Below are 19,572 nucleotides of genomic sequence, written 5' to 3' on the forward strand. Positions count from 1 at the left end.
AGCTACCAGCAGTACCAGGAGTGAATTATTTCCTTCTCAGAGAGAGGAATCAAGGAGCTCCACTCCATCTTTTTCCATATTCCAGGAGCTCCGTGCCAGCCAGTCCATCTGCAGCAGCTGGGGCAGACCCTGTCCAGCTGCCAAAGCACAGCAGATATAAACAGTGCTCCAAACAAAGGTGGTGTGTGTCTGAGAGACCCTGGAAAACCTCTCCCTCCTGGGAGCTGTTGGAGGCACAAATGGATTTCTATTGTGTTGTTTCTGGAGAAAAATAAGGGTACAATAATAACAAACACCAGGGAAACCTAATAAAACCTGCAAAAGACTGGAACTGAACCACAGTGGGCAGAGACAGGCAGGGTTGCCACAGCAAAACACTGAGCAAAGAACAGAAATTCAACTTACTACTAAGCAGGACAAGCAAAAGCCCAAAGGAAGAATTGCTGGTTCAAATAAAATTTAACCCTGAGCTTACCTCAGATTCAAAACCACAGCACTGCCAAGTTTTATGCACTTTCCCACCTGCTCCCTTTCACCTTCAGTTTGCTTTAGAAAACAATGACCGGCCTGGCTCACATCTGACACCCACAGGTCAGTGCTGCCCGAGGGCTCAGGCATTGCTGCCAGGGGCTGCACAAACCAGCCTGAGCTGCAGAGGCACCCCAGGAGAGATTCCCGTGCCAGGGCGGAATCACAGTCCCCCAGAGGGACAGACGTGCCCTGCTGTGCTCGGCAGTGGGCAGGAGGTGCTGGCACCAACAGGGAAGTCACCATCAGAGAAACAATGGCCCTGCATACACAGCTCAAAAATTGGCCACATTTCTGATGGACTGGGGCGTTCACCAGACTTTTGGAATTCCTTGTTCCCTCACAAGTCAGGAAATTGTTGAAAGCACACGCCACACTCTGAAACGCATTCTAGATCAACAGAAGTGGGGAGTGGCCCAAGCAACACCTCAGATGAGGTTGAGCAAAGTTTTTTATGTCTTTAATTTTTTAAATTTCTCCCCAGTGTGAGAAATCAATACTCACTTTCAAAACATTTAAAAGATTTATTACAATCTTATCAAAAATACAACACAAGACTGAATGGAGAAAATATTATGGCGCTAGGAGCAAAGGATTTTCCCCACCATGTGCTCAGCCATGTGGAGGTTTCACCTTTTAACCCTTTAGCCCCTCCCAATGTTCTGTCCATCGACTCCTTCTTCGCTCTCCAGCGGTGGAGATCACTTCCCAAATCCTGACTGGAGGTCAGGTGCTGCCAGAGTAGCAACCCCACCCTCCCAAATGTCCCAAAGCCAGGCAGTCCCTGATAACCACACAGGGAGGGTAAAACACAACTATAAATCTATAAAACTTCTCCTAACATATTCACATGACATTTGCCTTTAATTGTGGGAGTCAACCCTGGCATTACTCATCTGTCACGCCAATGAAAAGGGAGTTGTGCCACACTGTGACAGGAGGGCTGCACATTCCCAGGTCTGCATCTGCAGCAGGGCATCAGCTCCAGCCCAGCAGGAGGGGAGCAGGGATGAGAGGACAGCTGAGTGTAGGAGGATCGTGGCACTGTCAGGTTTAGGGGTGAATTCCATGATATCAAAAGGTGTTTCAGAACTTTAATGACTCTGTGACTTTGTCTGCGGTTTGTGCTCTAGGAGGAGATGCTGCAGAAGGGCTGGGAAAACCCCAAAGTGTCAAAAGCTGCCACATGCCAATACTCAAACTCCTCCAACACCTCTTGGCTCCTCAAGAAGCGCAGCATCCTCCTGGGTTGCCCCCATCTGCTTCTCCAGAAGAAAGAGGACCACCTTCAGACTCAGCCTTTAAGAAGCTGGCAAGGTTGGAGAAAAGAAGGAAAAGGTCATTTTAGAAGCTCTTTGCTCCTAAAGGGGCCTTTGGCTCAGTCCACCTGCACACCCTCAGGCAGCTCGACCACCACAGGGGCACAATCATCAGGCTCTGCCTCAAAGTCCCATCTGAATTTCTTCGTCAGGTGAGCCTTGAACTTCTCAGCCTTTTTCCTCAGAGCCTCATCCACAGCAGAGCTGCATGTGCAGGAGAACAGCACCTGAAACAAAGAGCAGAGGTCAGGGAGAGCCCAGCCATGGCACCAGCTGGGCACCTCCTCCCTACAGAGTCACCAGGGAGCACCAGGACAGAGCCAGGTTAGGACCCTGGGACACCTGCAGCTCTGGGGGACCCAACCAAAGCCACACCTCTCACCCCACAGCCCACGCCCATCCTGCCTTCAACACCACTGTCAGCATCCCACACACCTGCACTCAGGGGAGAACTCTGTGTGAAGCAGGAGTGTGTTTGTAACTGAATTTGTACTGTGGAATTCTGAAATATGCCAAAGTGTGAGCTACAGAAAACATCTTGACAGAAGGTATTTTTAAAAATTCAAATACTAGTAGACAGATTTCCAGCAAGTGTCCAAAAGGCCAGCAAATAATTGCACCTCTCATTTCCATGGGCACAGATCTCCCAAAGTATTTTAGTAAGATGGTATTACCAAGCCTTCAGGATATAGAGGAAACTTAATGAAAATACCTTGAATGTCAGAAAAGAATGGGAGCTCTCTGGAAAAAGCTTGGTTATCCCCAGCACAGCCATTTCCTTGTGCACAGGGTGCTGAAGTCTGGAGGAACCTCTGCCTTCCATCCCCAAACACAAACCTATTAACATGTCACAAATTCACAGCCTCTGCTGGGAAATCATCTGTGTGATCAACAGGACACTGAGCCCCAGAGCCCAAACCAGCCTGGTTCTGCTCCTCCTGAACCTGTGATCCAGAACTAATTTCCATAAAAAGAAATCTCCTCTGGGGAAAACGCAGCCTCTTATTTACTGGAAGCTGGATAAAACACTGACAATGAGCAGCAGAGTTCACTGCTTTGTGGATGAGCATTTGCCTTTTTCTTGCTCATTCTACTGGAAAACTGCCTCTTTCTAACAGAACTCTTAGACAGCAATACTGCTGGTAGGGAAAAAATTATTAGATTATACTTCCCACTTCTTCTCAATGAATTGCACATTCAATTATTTATTTCACCAAGTTGTTTTTTTTTTCTTTAACCACTGGTAGGGCTGCAGAGTCACTGGTGACTGCACTGTGCTCTTCTTGCCTTGGATCAAACTCCAAAAATGAAGTTGCTGCTTGCAGAGCTGAGCAGGAGCTGCACAGATAATGACCTCCCCACAGCTCTGAGCATCTGGCCAGGGCCAGTGAGGCAGAGAATTCTGATGTGTGTGTGAGGTGGGGATAAGGAAAGGCCCAGAGCTTCCCTGGCTCCACTTCAAGAACTCCCACAGGAGCAGAGCAGTGGAGAACTTGGTGAGGAAGGGCTCAGTCTGCAAGGCTTTTCTTTGTCACTGGGAATGTGGTGACTCCTGCCAGGGCTTCAGGGTGATTCTGACACCCTCTCCTGCTGAGGGACTGAAATACAGACTGAGGGAGCCCAGGCATGGACAAGACTCAGGCAGCCAGAAGCAGCAATAAGGGATTCCCAAATTCCCCTCAGGGGGAGAGAATGGCTGGTTGGAGAATATTCTGGGTACTGCTGTGAACTGGCAGCACTGCTCTGAGCATGCTGCAAACACACCTGGGCTGTCCAGTCCTGTAGTGGGATGGAAAAAACCTACCAAATATAAAATGTACATTAAAACCCTCCCGAGACTTGTAAGAATCACAACTGAAAAATCTGAAAGCCACTTGATTAAGGCAATGCTTCCCAAAACATTTTACCCAGCAATTAAGCCCAAAAACCTTCACCTTCCCCAAAAGTACAGCAAGAAGTTGGGTCAACAAGGACAGGGATGGAACTGCACCTGCAGCAGAGCTTCTTGCTGGGCTGGTTCCCGTTGCTCAGCTTTATCAGTGTGTCTGATTTGGGCTTGTTATATAAACTAAGCCAGTTTGCTGCACTGCCAGCACTGTCACCAGTAGTGGAGTAACTGCTTTCACTGGGCTGAGCTACATATCTGCCCCACCTGTCTCAGCAGAAGCAGCATCTTTTGCATTTTGGAATAACCATAAATTCCCTCTGGAGAAGAACCTGACTACAGGAAATCCTCAGCTGTGCTAAGGAATGGAAAAACTGCTTAAACACTATCACTGCCCTTCGCTCACTAAGGCTTTGCTGCAGCTTCCCTGCACACTGAGCACACCATTCCAAAAATCAGCATCATCAGTCCTTCATGCCAAAGTTTTGTTGTTGTTTTTTCTTTTGAAGAATGAACGGCATTCTGGAAAAATTAAACAAACAGACACCACATTGCACTTGCCCAGCCTCTCTTGTAGCTGTTGAGCTGAATTTCTTGCTGAATAACAGAGGGAAAAAGGCAAAGTAAAGCCCTGTGTGCTTAGACAGGTTCCCGCCTCCCATGCAGCTTAATTCCTTTGGCAGCTTCACCCCAAATTTGACACTGCCTTCCCTCCCACTCAGCTTCCCAGGGAACAGCCACAAACACACCTGTAAGGTGCTGGTTAAAAAGTTGTCCTGGGAGACAATGTCCACAAAAAAATCTGCTGGGATCTCGTTGAGCTGGTGGTAGAGCACGGAAATGAGGTTGATGTAAAGGTCTTGGTACTTCCCTATGGCTTCCTCTGAGCGGCACAGGATGTTCAGGAGCCTCTTCCAGTGCTCAAAGGCATCATACACGTTCCCAATCAGGAAGCAGATGAAGGCAAACTGCAACTCAGCTGTGTGGGTTCAGAGAAGGGAAACAAAACAAAACATGTAAGACTAAACAGATATCCTGGGAATGTGTCATACACAAAGCTCTGCAAATGGTTTCTAAACTCTGGTTTGGCTTTTGCAAAGTGCATTCATACCTCAAACACTGACCCTGTGCTGCTCTTCAGCTGGAGCAAAACAAAGCAGAACGGGGCAGGTCACCTGTAATTTGATTATCAGCACTGGGGAGGGACTCTACAGACAGCAAACAACACCAAACAGCCCCAAACATCAAGGCAGACCCTGCTGTTATTCTGTGAGTGTTCAGCCTGCCAGTGCTGAGTGTCCAGCACCACACGGGACTGCAAACAGCACTGTCCTGGAGTTCTGGGAGAGATCAGCAGTGCCTCAACGAGTGTGTTTGTCTTGCTGAATTAAGAGCCAGGGCTCATCACACTGGATGCTTGTATCAGCTGCTTTCCCACCATTCCCTAAGGTAATTTGTTCTCTCTACATCCTACAGCTGTCTTTGGTAATTTTGAAAAAGAATAAATTGTATAATGTTAATGTACAAAAAAATGGAAGAAGGGACAAACAAAGGCTTATTCCAAACCTGGGAGGGCTTCTCCCTCCATCCTGCAACAAAACAAATCCCTGCTCCAGGACCTCCACAAACCCAGCATTTATTTGTACCACAGGCTGCAAAGCAGGCTGGGGAGCAGCTGAGCTCCGGGAGGTGCGGTGCCCCCACAGCAGGGCTGGCACAGCCCGGACACTGCCACTGTCACTGCCACTGTCACTGCCACTGTCACTGCCACTGTCACTGCCACTGTCACTGTCACTGTCACCGCCACCAGCAGCACACGGAGCACGGCCAGGAGGGGCCAGGCCCTGCCGTAGGAACCACCAGGCCCACAGCTCCTGCCCAACCAAACAGGAACAAGGGGCTGGGGGTGCCCATCCCCACTCGATGCTCTCAGGACTCTGTCAGAGCTGTCCTCACGAGGTTCCCTGAACAGCTGAGGTGCCAGGGCCACTTGTGAGGGCTGCTTTTGACTTCATCGGGGCAATCAGGGCTGCAGCACCATGTTCCCACACCAGAGCCATAGAACAGAATTACAGAATATGACGAGTCGGGAGGGACACCCAGCCCAGCCCCCGTCCCTGCCCAGACCCCCCAACAGCCCCACCCTGGGCACCCCTGGCAGCGCTGTCCCAATGCTCCTGCAGCTCTCGGGGCTGTGCCCATCCCCTGGGGAGCCTGGGCAGTGCCCGCACCTCTGGGGGGAGAACCTTTTCCTAATATCCAAGCTAAATTTCCCCTGACGGCTCCAGCCGGTCCCTCGGGTGCTCTCCCCGGTCACACAGAAGAGAGATCGCAGCTGCCCCTCGGGAAGAGCTGCAGCTCCGGCCTCAGTCTCCCGCAGGCAATGGGAACAGCCCCTGTGGCTGCTAAACTGCCCAAACTTCTGTCCTGCGCTGAAGAGAGCCCTCGGCGCGCCAGGGAGCCGGCAGAGGTCCCACCCGGAGCACAGAAATGCCATTTCCCCGGGCGCTCACCGAGCAGGCCCAGCGGCCGGCCGGGGTAGCGCTGCTCCATCACACGCTGCAGGGCGTAGCTCAGGTCCATGCTGTGCCGGGTGATCTCCTCGGGGCTGGCTCCGTCGGGGAAGGCCTGCCGGGGCAGCTCGGAGAAGCGGATCTGGGTGCCGGCCCGCGGCCGCATGCGGGGCAGGCGGGCCAGGCCCTCGGCGTAGCTGCGGCACTCGGCGCCCAGCGGCGGCCGGCGCTGCCCGGCGCGGTCCCGCGTGTGCCGCCCCGCCGCCTCGGGCAGCACCTCGGCGAAGGCGCAGATCTGGCCGCTCTCGGGCTGCAGCTCCTCGGCCGCCGCCTCGCTGATGAAGCTGCTCAGCGACACCCACTTCTTCAGCGTCTCGTAGGGGTAGGGCCCCAGGAAGGGGTCCAGCTCCCGCAGGCTGTCCCGCAGCGCCTCGCCCTGCTCGGGCGGCTCGGGCCGCACGGCCTCGCCCGCGGGGTCCCAGCGCAGCACCCGCACCTCGCGGCGCCGCAGGCTGAGGAAGCGGCCGGAGCGCGGCCCCGCGTCCCGCCCGCCGGCGCCGGCCGCGCTGCAGTGCACGAAGTGCAGCCCCGGCGGCACCATCTTCACGCCGCGGAACCGCGGCCCCACGGCCCACGCGCTGTAGTCGATGCCGAACTCGGTGCCCTCGGGCACGTCCAGCACCACCACGGCCGCGCCCTCGAAGAAGAGCTGCCGGGCCAGCTCGGGGTCCGGCCGCGGCGCCGCCATGCCGGGCCGCACCGAGAGCGGCGGCGCTGCCCGGACATCCGGGCCCGGCGCGGGAGGAGCCTCCGCGCCGCCCGGCCCCGGCCCCGGCCCCGGCCCCCCGGCCCCGGCCCCGGCCCCGGCCCCGGCCCCGGCCCCGGCCCCCCGGCCCCGGCCCCGGCCCCGGCCCCGGCCCCGGCCCCCCGGCCCCCCGGCCCCGGCCCCCCGGCCCCGGCCCCCCGGCCCCGGCCCCCCGGCCCCGGCCCCCCGGCCCCGGCCCCGGCCCCCCGGCCCCGGCCCCCCGGCCCCGGCCCCGGCTCCCCGGCCCCACGGCCCCGGTCCCGGCCCGCCTGCGGGAGCTGCCTCCGAGCGGTGCCGCTCCGTCCCTGTCCCCTGGGGCCCAGCCTCAGCCCCCGGCCCCCGCTGCCCCTTCTGCCTCTCCGTGGCTGGCGGCTGCCCCCGCTGACCCATTGTTCCCAAAACCGGTCGCCAGTCCCTCCAGCCGCCTGCCATTCCCCTGGGCCCCCCGTGCTCCCAGCCCCGCAGCGGGACAGACGGACTGATGGAGCGAGAAGCCCCCGGGACAGACACGGTGACCCTCACGGAGACCCTCACCGTGACACAGACACTGCCCCAGCACCACGTCCTCCCTTCCAGGACAAGGCAGGGCCGGGGTCCGCAGGGATGGGCAGCTCCCGCCGCATCCCGAGCATTCTCACAGGCCCGAGGCTCAGCACCCGCCACACGAAGCCGCTCCCGGCTCCACCAGCCGCAATTCCCGACCTGGCAACATCATCTGCCCTTGGTGTGCTGAGAGCCCACCCGCAGAACTGTGTCCAGCTCTGGGCTCTGCAGCGCTGGAGGGGTGCAGAGATGTTGGAATGAGTCCGGGGGTGGCCATGGAGATGCTCAAATGGGCTGGAGCCCTCTGCTCTGGAGCCAGGCTGGGAGAGCTGGGGGTGCTCAGCTGGAAAATTAAAGGCTCCAGGAGACCTCAGAGCCCTTTGCAGGGCCTAAAGGGCCTCTGGGAGAGCTGGAGAGGGACCTGGGACAAGGGCCTGGAATGCCAGGACATAGGGAATGACTTCCCACTGCCAGAGGGCAGGGTTAGATGGGATATTGGGAGGGAATTCTTCCCTGTGAGGGTGGGGAGGCCTTGGTACAGGTCGGCCAGAGCAGCTGTGGCTGCCCCTGGATCCCTGGAATTGTTGAAGGCTAGCCTGGATGGGGTTTGGAGCACCCTGGTCTAGTCAAAGGTGACCCTGTCTGTGGCAGGGGATGGAACAGGGTGAGCTTTATATTCCCTTCCATCCCAAACCATTCTGGGATTCTGTGATTTCTACAATCTTCTCTTTAGACAAAGCCTGGTATTTCCATGTGCAGTGCTCCCTGTTGCAAGGTTCCCTCTTCACGTCTCCATCTTCTCAGCAGGAAAGAGTTAACCGAGGCCCCAGGCTGATTTAGCATCAAACACATTTATTTCACTTTTATTGAATACAAGAACAGTGAGCACACACGCATACACCACTGAGCACTGAAAAGGAGTATGACCAAAGGGGGCGAGGGAGAACAAGGGAAGAGAAAAGGAGAGTTAGTGAAGGAACAACAGAGCGTTGCAGTTGGTTGGTAAGGTGCTTCTCAAATAAAAATAAATATTATTATTATTATTATTGTTACTGTTATTACTCATGCAATCGCAGGCCAGGTTCAGAATGAATTTGTGGGATTGGGTAAAAACAGGCACTCATGTCTTCCACCCCTTTCCACAGAAATGGCCCCTGGAAGAAAAAAGCAGTGACCAGCTATCCAGAACAGAGAGTGGTGATGGGCAGGCTGGGGCTGAGCAGCAGAAAGCTGCAAGTCACCAGGAGAACAAGCAGTGAGCTTTTTTTCCTTTGCTTTTATTCTTTTTTTTTTAAGAAAAAAAAAAAAAAGGTTTGGACAGTGCCACTGATGAACACGCTGTGGGAGCCAGGGGCTGCTCACTGCAAACAGAACTCCCTCAGCCCAAGTGCACAGGGAGCCTCATTCTGCTCAATCCCATGGGAGCCTTCGCTTCCCAGGCTGGGCACAAGGCCAGCAGCAACTCTGCAGGGTCACAGCGGCCTCGGGCGGGCTGGGGGCTGGGGAGGGCCCCAGCCAGGTGGGCTCCCCTGGCCCCAAACTGTGCCATGTACTGCTGAACGCCAGCACGGCGGGCAGAGCCCGGCCCTGCGCCACCTTGGCAGTGCCACTGCTGGGCACAGCTGGCTGGGGTGCACCGGGAAAACAAACGAGAGAAAAGGAGCCTCTGTGCAACTGCCCGAAGTGCTGCGAGGCTGGGGCTGTGCTCTCTGGAGACGTGTGCCTGGCAGCTGGGGATGGGCACTGCCAGCAGCCCCTGTGCTCTCGCCTTCCATGCCTTGCAGGAGAAGCCTCTCTGCCAGGAGAACACTCACTGGTGAGCAGCTGCCAGGGAGCAGCTCCCTCCTGGGACAAGTGGGAGCAGGGTCTGCCCACGGCATCCTCCTGGCTCAGGAGCTCCTGCTTGGGCACCCTGTGAGCCCTGGCAAGGCCTGGCAGAACACACCTGGTCCTGGGCACAGCCTGTCTGAGGGGTGGGAGACTAAAGGCAAAATGGTGCAGAATCATGGCTCCTTCAGTTTCTGCAGGAGCTAGAGACAATTCCAAGAAGGAAACCCATTTCTCTCCTTTCCTTTCTGGTTTTGGTTGGGAGCCTACCTGAACTGCCTGGTTCACAGTGTACGGGGCCCTGGGCTTGGCCCACGATCCCCTTCCAAAGGCAGCCCTGGAGGGAGCCTGTGGCTGAAGGCCGAGCTGGGAGCAGCCCCACTGACGCCTCCTGGGCTCTCCCATCCATCATCCAGCCTGGAATGCTGGGGACACTCTGCAGGGATGGACACAGCACGCTCCCTGCCCTGCCCATCCCCCGGCAGACAGGGCAGCACTGCCATGGCCCTGCCAGCGCTGTCCCCAGCGCTGCCATCACAGCCCTGGTACTGGGGGAGGCAGGGCACAAACAGCCCCTCTGACTTTGACCTACTGAAAAACTCAAGAACCTGCATTACTGGGAACCAGAAACAAAGCAAAGCCACCCCACTACTGCAGGGCTCCTGCAGGGAGCCCCGAGCCCTGCGGCTCCTGCCTCGGTCCCAGCTGACCCTGGGGGCAGCTCTGGCTCTGGGGCTGGGATGGGAGCCCATCCTGCCTCCGGCTGGAGCTGGAGCCTTCCGTGCTCCTCCAAACCTCACCTCCACACACTGCAGACCACCGGCAGGACATTCCTGTCCTTCACCCCCTCGCCTTCCCCCCAGCCAGCAGCAGCCAAAACCTTTCCCATTCCTTCTTGTGGGACTCAGAGTCCCACGTGTGATCTGGGTCTCCAAGTACACCAACCACAGTCAATCCAAGAGTTAACAATTTCAAAATGTTGGCACCGTCTGTACCATCACTGTTGAATTATTTCAGCATTGTTCCCTCCCTCCCCCTCCGTTATATAGAATAATATACAGAACTGAAATGCACATCCATATGAAACCCCACAGGCTGCTCGTTAGAGATGAGAAACCATGTACATATCATTTGCTTTTGTTTGAAATGAAACCCATTCCTAAATACCTTCAGAGAACAAGAGGTTGGACAAGTGCACAGAGAAGATAAGGAAGGGAAGGGGAAAATTTAACAGAACACCCCCAAAAATGCAAAAAACCAGCATGGAATGAAGAGAAGGGTGAAACGACACTTGTGAATTGGAAAATAACTCTAAGGTCATAACTTCAATGTTTTTCTCTCTTCTTTCCAGAGGTGGGGAATGGTTTTGCTTCTGCTTGCGGTTTTTTACTTCAGTTTGCTTACTTGCTTTGTTGCAAAGCAGTTTTCCTTTCCATTCAGTGTGCAACAAATGAACTCATGATTGTGTGTCCTTTCATGTAACATGCAAGATGGTGGCTTATTGTATTGTTACCAAGATTATGGTTATTATTATGACTTTTTAAATCTGATTTGATCACCAATCCAGGAAATTCTTCAATTTATCTGCAGAGGGTTGCCTTTGTTTGTTGGTGGTGTTGTTTGCTATTTGTTTCCAGCATATAGCAGCAGTGCAAGGATGCATTTTGTTTCCTGTTTTTATATATATATATATGTATGTATGTATATATATATATAATATATTTGCTATTCCTTTTTTAAAAATTTTTGTCTCTTGCCATGAACATTGCAGCCAGGATGTCTATGTCTTGCTGACAAATCCAGCATGAAGGCTCCTTCTCCCCTGTTCTCCAGGTTTGAATATAGATGTTGGCTTCCAGGAACATGTTGGTCAAGATTCCTGTGCAAGGCAGATAGAAAGGACCAAGTCATGGAGTGCCAGTCCATGGAGGCTCCTCTTTGGATGAAGGCACTGGATAGAAACTTTGCAAACACTTGGGGCCACAGTTTACATTTAGTTAGCAGGAGCTCTGGTAATTGGCAGGAATTCAGGCACTGGGCTGGTGTTGGTGCATGAAGGACATGAGGGGAGCTGCCGCTCCCTCACTTTAAGCCATTCCACTAAAACTGGGTGGATCCTATGGGATGCAGGAATGTCTGGACTTGTTTGTACTGTGGGACAGGATAAGGCAGCTCCACCAGCCTCTCATGAGCTTCCCAGCTGCATTGCTGGTCGCTTTTCCAGGCTTAAAAGCTGCCAATCAGAACCTTCATATGATAAAGAAATGGACAATCCCAGTTCTGAGGAGCCCCTCCAAATGCACCTGCAGCCTGGCTGCTGCCAGAGCCCCCAAACTGTTCCCTCTCCTCTCCACCTCTGTCCCCACTGCTCCCACACAGGGTCTGGTGGCTGTGCCAACCCAGAGGAGCCGCATCTCCTGGCTGACAGGGGGGAATGGGGTCAAATAGGGGGTTTAGGGTGGTGCAGGACCCCCCAAGCCCTAGAGAAGTGTCTGGGACTGTGACAGCTTTGGGGGGTCTGCAGGGAGGTGCAAACCTTGTGTGCTGCTGCCTATATACCTCTGTGTGTATAAAAACCCAGCCTGAGGATCTGAGTGGGACTGAAAATCTGTAGAGTTTTTGTAAAGAAATTATCATTTTTGCCACCATTGGTCTGATACTTTGGCTTTGCATAATCTGTAGACATGTGCCTCAGCCTATCCACAAACCTGAGGTCCCCTCAAACCCTTCCCCACTCCAGGGGGACGAGCAGGTCCTTTCCAGGTCCTTTCCTTTTGACATCAAATGCCTCTGAGCCCTGTGCTGAGCAGGACAGCAGGGTGACATCCACAGCACTGCTTTCAGTGACATGGTAGTGGTTTCCTGACCACAACCAGGTGGCCGTGCCCAGAGCCACGATGCCAGTATCTGTGGCTGGTGGGGACCAGAGATCGTGACCTATTACACCCCCATTACCAGCAGCTGTACATCACCCCTGGCAGCTGCTCCACCTACCTGAGGTTTCTTGTCCCTTTCCTCTGGAGAGGGCTCTGTTTCTCTGTACACCACAGCTTTGGTTACCAGCATGTCAGGGTGCTGGAGTTTTGCCTCTTTGATTGCTAAAGCCAGTGCCTGGAAAGCAGAAGGGTGAGAGAGAGCATTCATCCTCCCTCTCCTGCAATCAGGCACCCTGACTGCAGCCAGAAAGCAGCTGAGTAGGATTCCAGGGAGCAGAGTCGGATTCCAGGATAGGAATGCAGGGGTTCAGAGCTGAACCCACAGCAGCCTGGCAGACGAGGCTGAAGCCCAGCATGGGAATCCAGCATGATTGGGAATTCATCCATGATTGGGAGCCCTCATGAGCTGCCTTTCTCTGCTGTTTTTCTGTACAGATGTGCTACTGAAACCTGGGCAAAGGAAAACACTAGAAAAATCTACAGGAATTATCAAATTCATTATCATCATTCTAAAAATTAATTTAGAGCCTTTTATTTATTTTATCTTTTTATTTTTTTCTTAAGTAACAAATCCCAAAGGGTGAGGCCACAGGAAAATGAGATTTGCGTCAGCCTTTGTTATTTCATCACAAAAGTGTGTCACATTTTTTCTCTGACACTGAGGCACCATCACCTGGAGAGACTCAGCCTGTAGTGGGATTGTGCTGGAAGAGAGAGGTGACCTGGGTCACTTTGGAGTATTTCAGCAGAGAAAGGGCACCTAGAAATATGTTTATGACCATAAAAAAGTGACACCATCACTCTGTTCTGTACTGGGATGTGGCCTTTGCCATGGCTTCATGTGGCAGATGGCCTGAGGGTCACTGCACCCATGGGAACCTGCCCTGCTGGACAGGTCTGGGGCCTCGGTGGTCAGTTTTTGGACAAAAGCAGTAAACAGGTTCAGCTAGAAGTAGAAACATGCAGTGCTGCATCCAGGGACAGCCAGAACTGGGCAAAGGCAGGGCATCCTGCTCCTACCTGGTCCTGGTCCACATCTTCATCTCCCGTGATGATGATGCGCTTCTCTATCCGGGTCTCGGAGAACCCTCCTTTCACAGTCTGTGTGAGGAGAAGGAGAGCTCTCACCCCTGTCCCAGAGCCAGCTCCAGGCAGGGGAACTCTGCCATGGGAGCAGGAACAGCACCAGCATCCCCTCAGGAACTGCCCCTTGATTCAGCAGAGCTCCCACTGCCCTTGACTCAGGGAGAAGTGTGGCACACAGCAGCCCCACGGGGGAAGGAGAAGGGCTGGGGCAGGTGCCATGCACCCTCCTCATGCTCAGCTCCCCCCCAGAGCTGCTGCTATCTTTATAGAATCATGGAATCACTGAGGCTGGCAAAGCTCTCTGAGATTACCAAGGGAAACTGTTCCCCCAGCACTGCCAAGGCCACCACTGACCATGTCCCCAGGTGCCACAGCTACACATCTTTGAAACCCCTCCAGGGATGAGACTCCACCACTGCCCTGGGCAGCCTGTGCCAGTGCCCAACCACCTTTCTCTGACAAAATTTTCCCTAATACCAAATCTAAACTTCCCCTGGTGCAACTTGAGGCCATTTCCTCCCATCCTGTCCCCTTTTCCCTGGAAGAAAAGCGTGTATTTAATCTGGGGATGCAACAGCCACTGGTAAGACCTTCTGCTGCAGCCTCGACTTCTTCACCTCCCACCCCTGGCCTGCCCTGCTGACTGCACACCCCTGGCTGTGCCTGCCTGCTGTGCTCACGCCTGGCTGGATGGGACAGGCAGCACCCAGGGCACAGAGCCTCTGTGGGATCGCCACTCCCATGGGATAGCACACAGCTCTTGGCTTGTTGGAAGGAGAGGGGCCCTTTCTGCTCTACCTGGCACAATATAAATCCACCCACCCCTAATTCCAGTGGCCTTCAGGAAGCCCTGGAGCTGCTCTCACCTTGGTAACGTGGGTGGTGGTGGAGGTGGAGAGCGTTTCTGCAGTGGCACTGAATATGCTGGTGAGCACCTCCTTGCCAGCGGAGCCGCCCGAGATCTGTGGGACACGAGCAGTGCACTCAGGGGACATCCTGCAGGAGCCACAGCCCAGCTCCCAGCCAGCCAGGACCTCCCTGCTGGGGTGTACCCTCTCAGCCAAGCACGGGAGGGGACAGATGGCAAGGGAAAAAGGCAATTCAGTTGTGCTTCCAACTGCACCAAGGGCTTGGAGGGTCAGGGAGAGGTTTCCACAGGTATCCCAGGCTGGAGAGGGCTTCTGCAGGGGGCAGAGGGTCTCATGGCTGCTTTTGGCTCTTCCCTGCACACCCTCAGGGCCACTCTAGCACAGAGTTCACAGGCTGCCTCTGCCTCTGTCCATCCTACTGTGCATGCCAAGGGCTGGGAAGGAAGGCTGGGAAGGATGCACTGGTACCCCAGCTCCAGTGCCAGCTCTGTTCTTCCTGCAGCACAAAGAAATGAGCCCGGGGCAGCATCTGGTGTTTGGCCAGGCTGGACCCCTAAAAATGAAGGGGTGGAGTAAGAAATCCCTTTCCAGAGGAAGGGCTGTGCTGAGCAGGATGGTTGGTGGCCATCACCTCCACTGGGAGTCAGGAGACTTTGTGGGTGGTCTTGGGTGACCCTGCAGGACACCCAGGGCTAAATGCATCCCAGCCCACTGCCCCAGGGACTGAGGAATTTTTGGGAATTACCCTCCTCAGGCAGATGCTCAAGGTACGGATCTAGCATAGGAAAAAGCCCACAGGTCAAGGTCTCCTGACTTCTTGCTCCCCAAACTTCCGAGCATCCTTCTTCCCTTTCCAGTACCAACACAGCAGCCAGCTGCCAGTGCTGGGAACACAGCAGGGCCCAGTGGGACCCACTCCCACTCCCACTCCCAGCCCCAGAGAGTTGCCTTCCCCAGCTTGGCCTTGCTGGTGGCACCAGGTGCCCCCTCACCGGTGACAGGGAGCGAAGGTCTGTGGTGGGAGCGGCTCCTTTGCCAGCCTTGGTGCCGTGATCCTGAAAGAAGAGCAGACGGGCACGTTGGCTCGTGTTGGCATGGGGCACACATGGCAGGTGTCACCCTCCAAGGACACCCCCAGTGGGGCAGGGTCCCCCCAGTGGGGCAGGGTCCCCCCAGCACAGCTGGCCCCAGTCACCCCCGCAGGGGACAGTGGCCCCCCGCCCTCAAGGCCAGCCCCGCTTACTGAGGTCACCAGCGCTGTCTCTGTGGTGCCAGCCTGGGCAGTGCTGCTGGTGGTGTCCCTGCTGCCCGCGGTGCCTCCGTCCACCTGCAGGGCAAAGGAAACCAGATGAGCCTGAAGGTGCCACCAGGGAGTGGGTGACACTTGCAGGGACAATGTGGCCACATCCTGCTGCCAGAGGAAGCCAGGGAGGGCCATGAAGCTACAGACAGTTGGTGGCTGTCATCCACTATTGATGTTCACTATAGGCATGGCAGGTGGGGCCAGGGACACTCAGAAAACATATCTGGCTGGGCTTTAGTTTGTGTTTTTTGGAGACTTCAGCAAGCCAAGGGTGAACAGAGACCCCCAACCACCCCACAAAGCCCCTGCCCTCCCAGCACTGCTGCCAGGGACAGAATTAGGTGGGCTGAGGCTTTGGGAAGCCTCAGGGCTCAGCCTCTGAGGAGCCACCATGTCACCTGGGCCGTGTCTGTGATGCTGACCCGATGGGGAGTGGAGCCTTCTGCTTCGGGCTTCTTCACAGTCACAGCATTTGCTTTTGGGGCTGAAGGCTGCAGGAGGAACAGCAGAGAGTCAGCAGAGCCAGGCCCGGGGGCACGATGCCAGCAGCCCTGAGTGCTCTGTCCATGGCATGGCACTGGAAAGACCTTTAAGGTCCCTTCCAACCCAGCCACTCCAATTCTCTGCTCCTGGTGCAGCAGCCCCTGGCATGGCATCCCTCCCCAGCCCCTTCACAGGTGCCACAGTGCCACAGGTGCCATGCACACAATGTTCTGTGAATGTCACAGTGTGTCCTACCCAGGCAAACAGCAGGGCTGGGCTGCTGCCCTGGGCAGACAGGCACCACCCACAGTGCCCTGTGACCCACACCCCCCAAATCATGGGCTGCTCTGTCCCTGGGATTTTTTGGATAGATTTTTATAGACACCGTGGATAAGGACAAACTGTTCTTCAAAAGCCAAGTGAGATCGACCAAACCAGTTTCATGCCTGTGCTGCAGCCACTTTGTGATCTGTGCCAGCTCCTGGTGTCTCTGGGTACACCCAGGGTGTCAGAGCCTTGGGGGAATGGACACAGGCTGCCAGCACTGCCCTGATGCAGGAAACTGGAGCTGCCAAGGGCTCCTGCACGGGGCATGTTTCACCAGTGCTCAGTATTCCCGAGCCAACAGCCCCCTGCCCACACTGGCCCTGGAGCAGATCCCCACGGCCACAGCTCCACACCAGAGTTTCCAGGCTGGCTCAGAGACAGCTCCCTCTAATTCTGCAGCTCTTTCATGGCTTTAGGTCTGGACTAGCCTCAGCAGCTCTGCCCAGCACTGGGGACTTACCTGCAGGGCTGGAGGCTGCCCTAGGTGGGTGGGCTGGAGATGGCCCTGGCCCAGCACAGAGATAAGGCCACATAGAGCTGGGGCTGGTTCTGCTGTTCCGTCCCCGTGAGTGCAATCAGCCCCACACACATGCACATGCAATTTTGTTAGCCCTGATATGACCCCTCCCAGCACAAAGTGACCCTCCATGAGCTCCAGGGCAGTTCCACGAGGTCAATCCCTCCCAGCCCCAGCACGACCAGAGAGGTTAGTGGGCAGCACATGGCTCTGCACTACACAGACTGGTCACTGAATTCATGCAGGACACGAGGACAGCTCCGATGGTTAGTGCCACGTGCCCTCCCTGCGGTGCACATGCTGCTGTGGGCTGAGAGCGGGGCAGCCACACGCAGGGACAGAGGTGACAGTGACTCCTCCTGGTTAGCAGATGCACGAAGCACGTGACAGAGCCATGCAACACAGACACAGCGTGCACGGGCAGGAACGGGGGTGGCAGCCAGCATGCTCCCCAAAACCAGCCGGGAGCGCACACCCGCCGGGCAGCGCCGGGCACAAGGGACACGGAGGCACGATGGCACCGGTACACGGTGTCCCTGTGTACCTCTGGCTGGGAGACATCTGGGCTGGGCTGGGAGACCTTATCCCTGCCTTTGAGATCCTCTTCCAGTCCAGGAACTACTTTGTCAGTGTGCTGGAAGGACACCAAGCCTTCATCTTCTGTTTCGCTCTTGTCCTTGTCCAGCTCAGGCAGGCTCCGGGAGATGTCCTCAAAGGCCGTGCCGTGGAAGTCCCCGATGACGGTGAAGTCCACCTCCGCTTCCAGGCTGGAGGTTGAGCTGACGGTGATGCTGGAGCACTTGCGCTCAATGGCCAGGTGGTTGTCCTTCAGGAAGACCGAGTCCTTCTCCTGGTCGGGCTCCTCGTCGCCGGTGTCACTCTCGGGGGCCCTGTGCCGGGGCGGTTTCACCCTCTCCTCGGGGCCCTCCCTCACGCCTGCTCTCTGAAGGAGACACAACCGTGGAGAGACGGGGCCGTGAGCACCGCGGGGACACGGCAGCAGCAGGAGGAGGAGGAGGAGGAGGAAGACTGCAGCAAACATCACAGAGTAGAGTCAAACACAACTCAAGCATGGAGACCGAAACCTTTCTGACAGCAGTGGATTTGCTGGGGGAGAGAGAAGGCGACTCCATCGGATTGTGCCAAAAGGTTGTTGGCAATGAATCATCTCAAAAAGGCTCGGTCAGACAAAAGAAAAGCTCGGCCAGCTTGGAGGCACTTCAGTGCGCTGGTGGAAGCAGATGGATGCAAAACAATGGGTCTGACAGGAGACAGAAAGAGCTCAGATGAAGGGCTATCAGATGTCAGTGACTCAAAAAAACAAACAAGGGAAAGAAAGAGAGAAGAGTTTGAAAGGAAAGGGCCCAACAGCCAGGCACGGTGAGGGAGAAGCAAAGGAGGGTGCCAATTCCACTGAGGAGGAGTGAGCCAATTCCACTGAGCATCCTGTGAAGCATCACCCTGGGGGGAGGTCCAGCCCAACAGCTGCCCCAGGGTGAGTCTGCCCCACTGACACCACCTGCCCCTCTAGAGGCCTCAGGTGAGTCTCAGGGTGACCTGGTCAGTGTAATTGACAGCATGGCCAGAGCCAAGGGATGACCTCCCTCCATCCACTCTTCTCCAGACACGGACATACCTCTCAACTCTGCCATCAGAGGGGACGTATCCCATTGCCACACTCTGCCATGAATCCATGGGAAATCTACACCCAGTTGTCCCTTAGGAACAGCTCTAAGCCCACCAATGCCAGAGGAAAACCCACCTCCTGGCCTCTGCTCCAAGCGTTGGCAGCCAGGGCCATCCCCCAGGGCCGGACTGTGCCAGCACACCCCTCCCTCGGCACTGTGGGAGGTTGAGAGGTATGGGCAAACACACAGGGTGTCCAGCAGCGCCGGGGGAGCACGCCTGCAGACACGTGTGGGGTCTGTGTCTGACCAATACATACAGAGAGCCCTGCAGGGGGAGCGGAGGGGCAGCACAGCCCTGGCCGCGGGGCGAGCGCTCACACTGCTGGGAGAAGCACTTAGCAAAACAGCACCGAGACCTGCGAGACCACTGGAACAGCAGCCTGTACATTCTCTTCTTTCAGGCTGGATTGTACTGATGGGTCACATAAATGCTTTTCTTCCCCACTTGGTTCCTGAGATTTGCTCTGGATTAGAGAAAAGGGTTAGTCTGAAGGAAATGAACTCTGCAGGAGCTGCTTTAGTGCTCACCAGGGCGAGGGAAGCTACTCAATCACCCGGCCACCAGCTGGCTGAAGGCAGAGCAAGGTGGCAGCTAAGCAAGAAGGGGTAACCAACCAATGTAGGAAATGCAGGAGTGAAGCTGGAAGCGTGGGCACGCTGCTGCTGGGGCTGTGTGTCCGTGACAGTCCCAGCTCCTCCAGCCACCCCCATGGTGCCCTCTCCTGCTCCCAGCCACGGAGCTCGGGTGCCCCTCCTGGGTTCAGCGAGCAGCATTCTCCAGGGAGCCAAAATGTTGGGGGGCGCAAAACAAAAGCTGATGAACCGACTGGGCAGCGGCTGCGCATGCAGCCAGTGAAGCCTGACCACACACACAGACAGAGAGGACAGGGATGCAAAGCGCCTGCTGCCACTCAATGGATGTGAGGAGCCACTGGACATGGGC

The 19,572-nt window shown here is 55.7% G+C and overlaps 2 protein-coding genes across 15 annotated transcripts in view; both read right to left on the reverse strand.

Moving 5' to 3' along the window:
- Positions 1-1,032: 1,032 nt before the first annotated feature.
- On the reverse strand, positions 1,033-7,054 carry AAR2 (AAR2 splicing factor). The gene is made up of 3 exons (XM_030288651.4): positions 6,246-7,054; positions 4,482-4,711; positions 1,033-2,074 (listed from the first exon to the last, which is right to left on the reverse strand). The coding sequence occupies exons 1-3, from the start codon at positions 6,991-6,993 to the stop codon at positions 1,907-1,909; spliced, it is 1,146 nt and encodes a 381-aa protein (XP_030144511.1). The 5' UTR covers positions 6,994-7,054; the 3' UTR covers positions 1,033-1,906.
- A 1,371-nt stretch (positions 7,055-8,425) lies between these two features.
- EPB41L1 (erythrocyte membrane protein band 4.1 like 1) overlaps positions 8,426-19,572 on the reverse strand; it is a 63,954-nt gene continuing 52,807 nt past the window's right edge. For 4 of the 14 annotated variants that reach the window (XM_072916907.1, XM_072916909.1, XM_030288887.4 and 1 more), the window contains 9 exons: positions 18,986-19,093; positions 17,486-17,884; positions 16,013-16,105; positions 15,555-15,638; positions 15,304-15,366; positions 14,309-14,404; positions 13,377-13,457; positions 12,415-12,531; positions 8,426-11,299 (listed from right to left, as the gene is read on the reverse strand). In XM_072916907.1, coding sequence (XP_072773008.1) covers positions 11,291-11,299; positions 12,415-12,531; positions 13,377-13,457; positions 14,309-14,404; positions 15,304-15,366; positions 15,555-15,638; positions 16,013-16,105; positions 17,486-17,884; positions 18,986-19,093 — 1,050 coding nt within the window. In that variant the 3' untranslated portion in view covers positions 8,426-11,290. Of the gene's footprint in view, positions 11,300-12,414; positions 12,532-12,872; positions 13,061-13,376; positions 13,458-14,308; positions 14,405-15,303; positions 15,367-15,554; positions 15,639-16,012; positions 16,106-17,485; positions 17,885-18,985; positions 19,094-19,572 lie in introns of those variants that run through there. The other 10 variants (XM_072916911.1, XM_072916914.1, XM_072916913.1 and 7 more) reach the window with 7 other exon arrangements.

Source organism: Taeniopygia guttata, chromosome 20 (assembly GCF_048771995.1).
Source record: "Taeniopygia guttata chromosome 20, bTaeGut7.mat, whole genome shotgun sequence".
Taxonomy (NCBI): Eukaryota; Metazoa; Chordata; class Aves; order Passeriformes; family Estrildidae; genus Taeniopygia; species Taeniopygia guttata.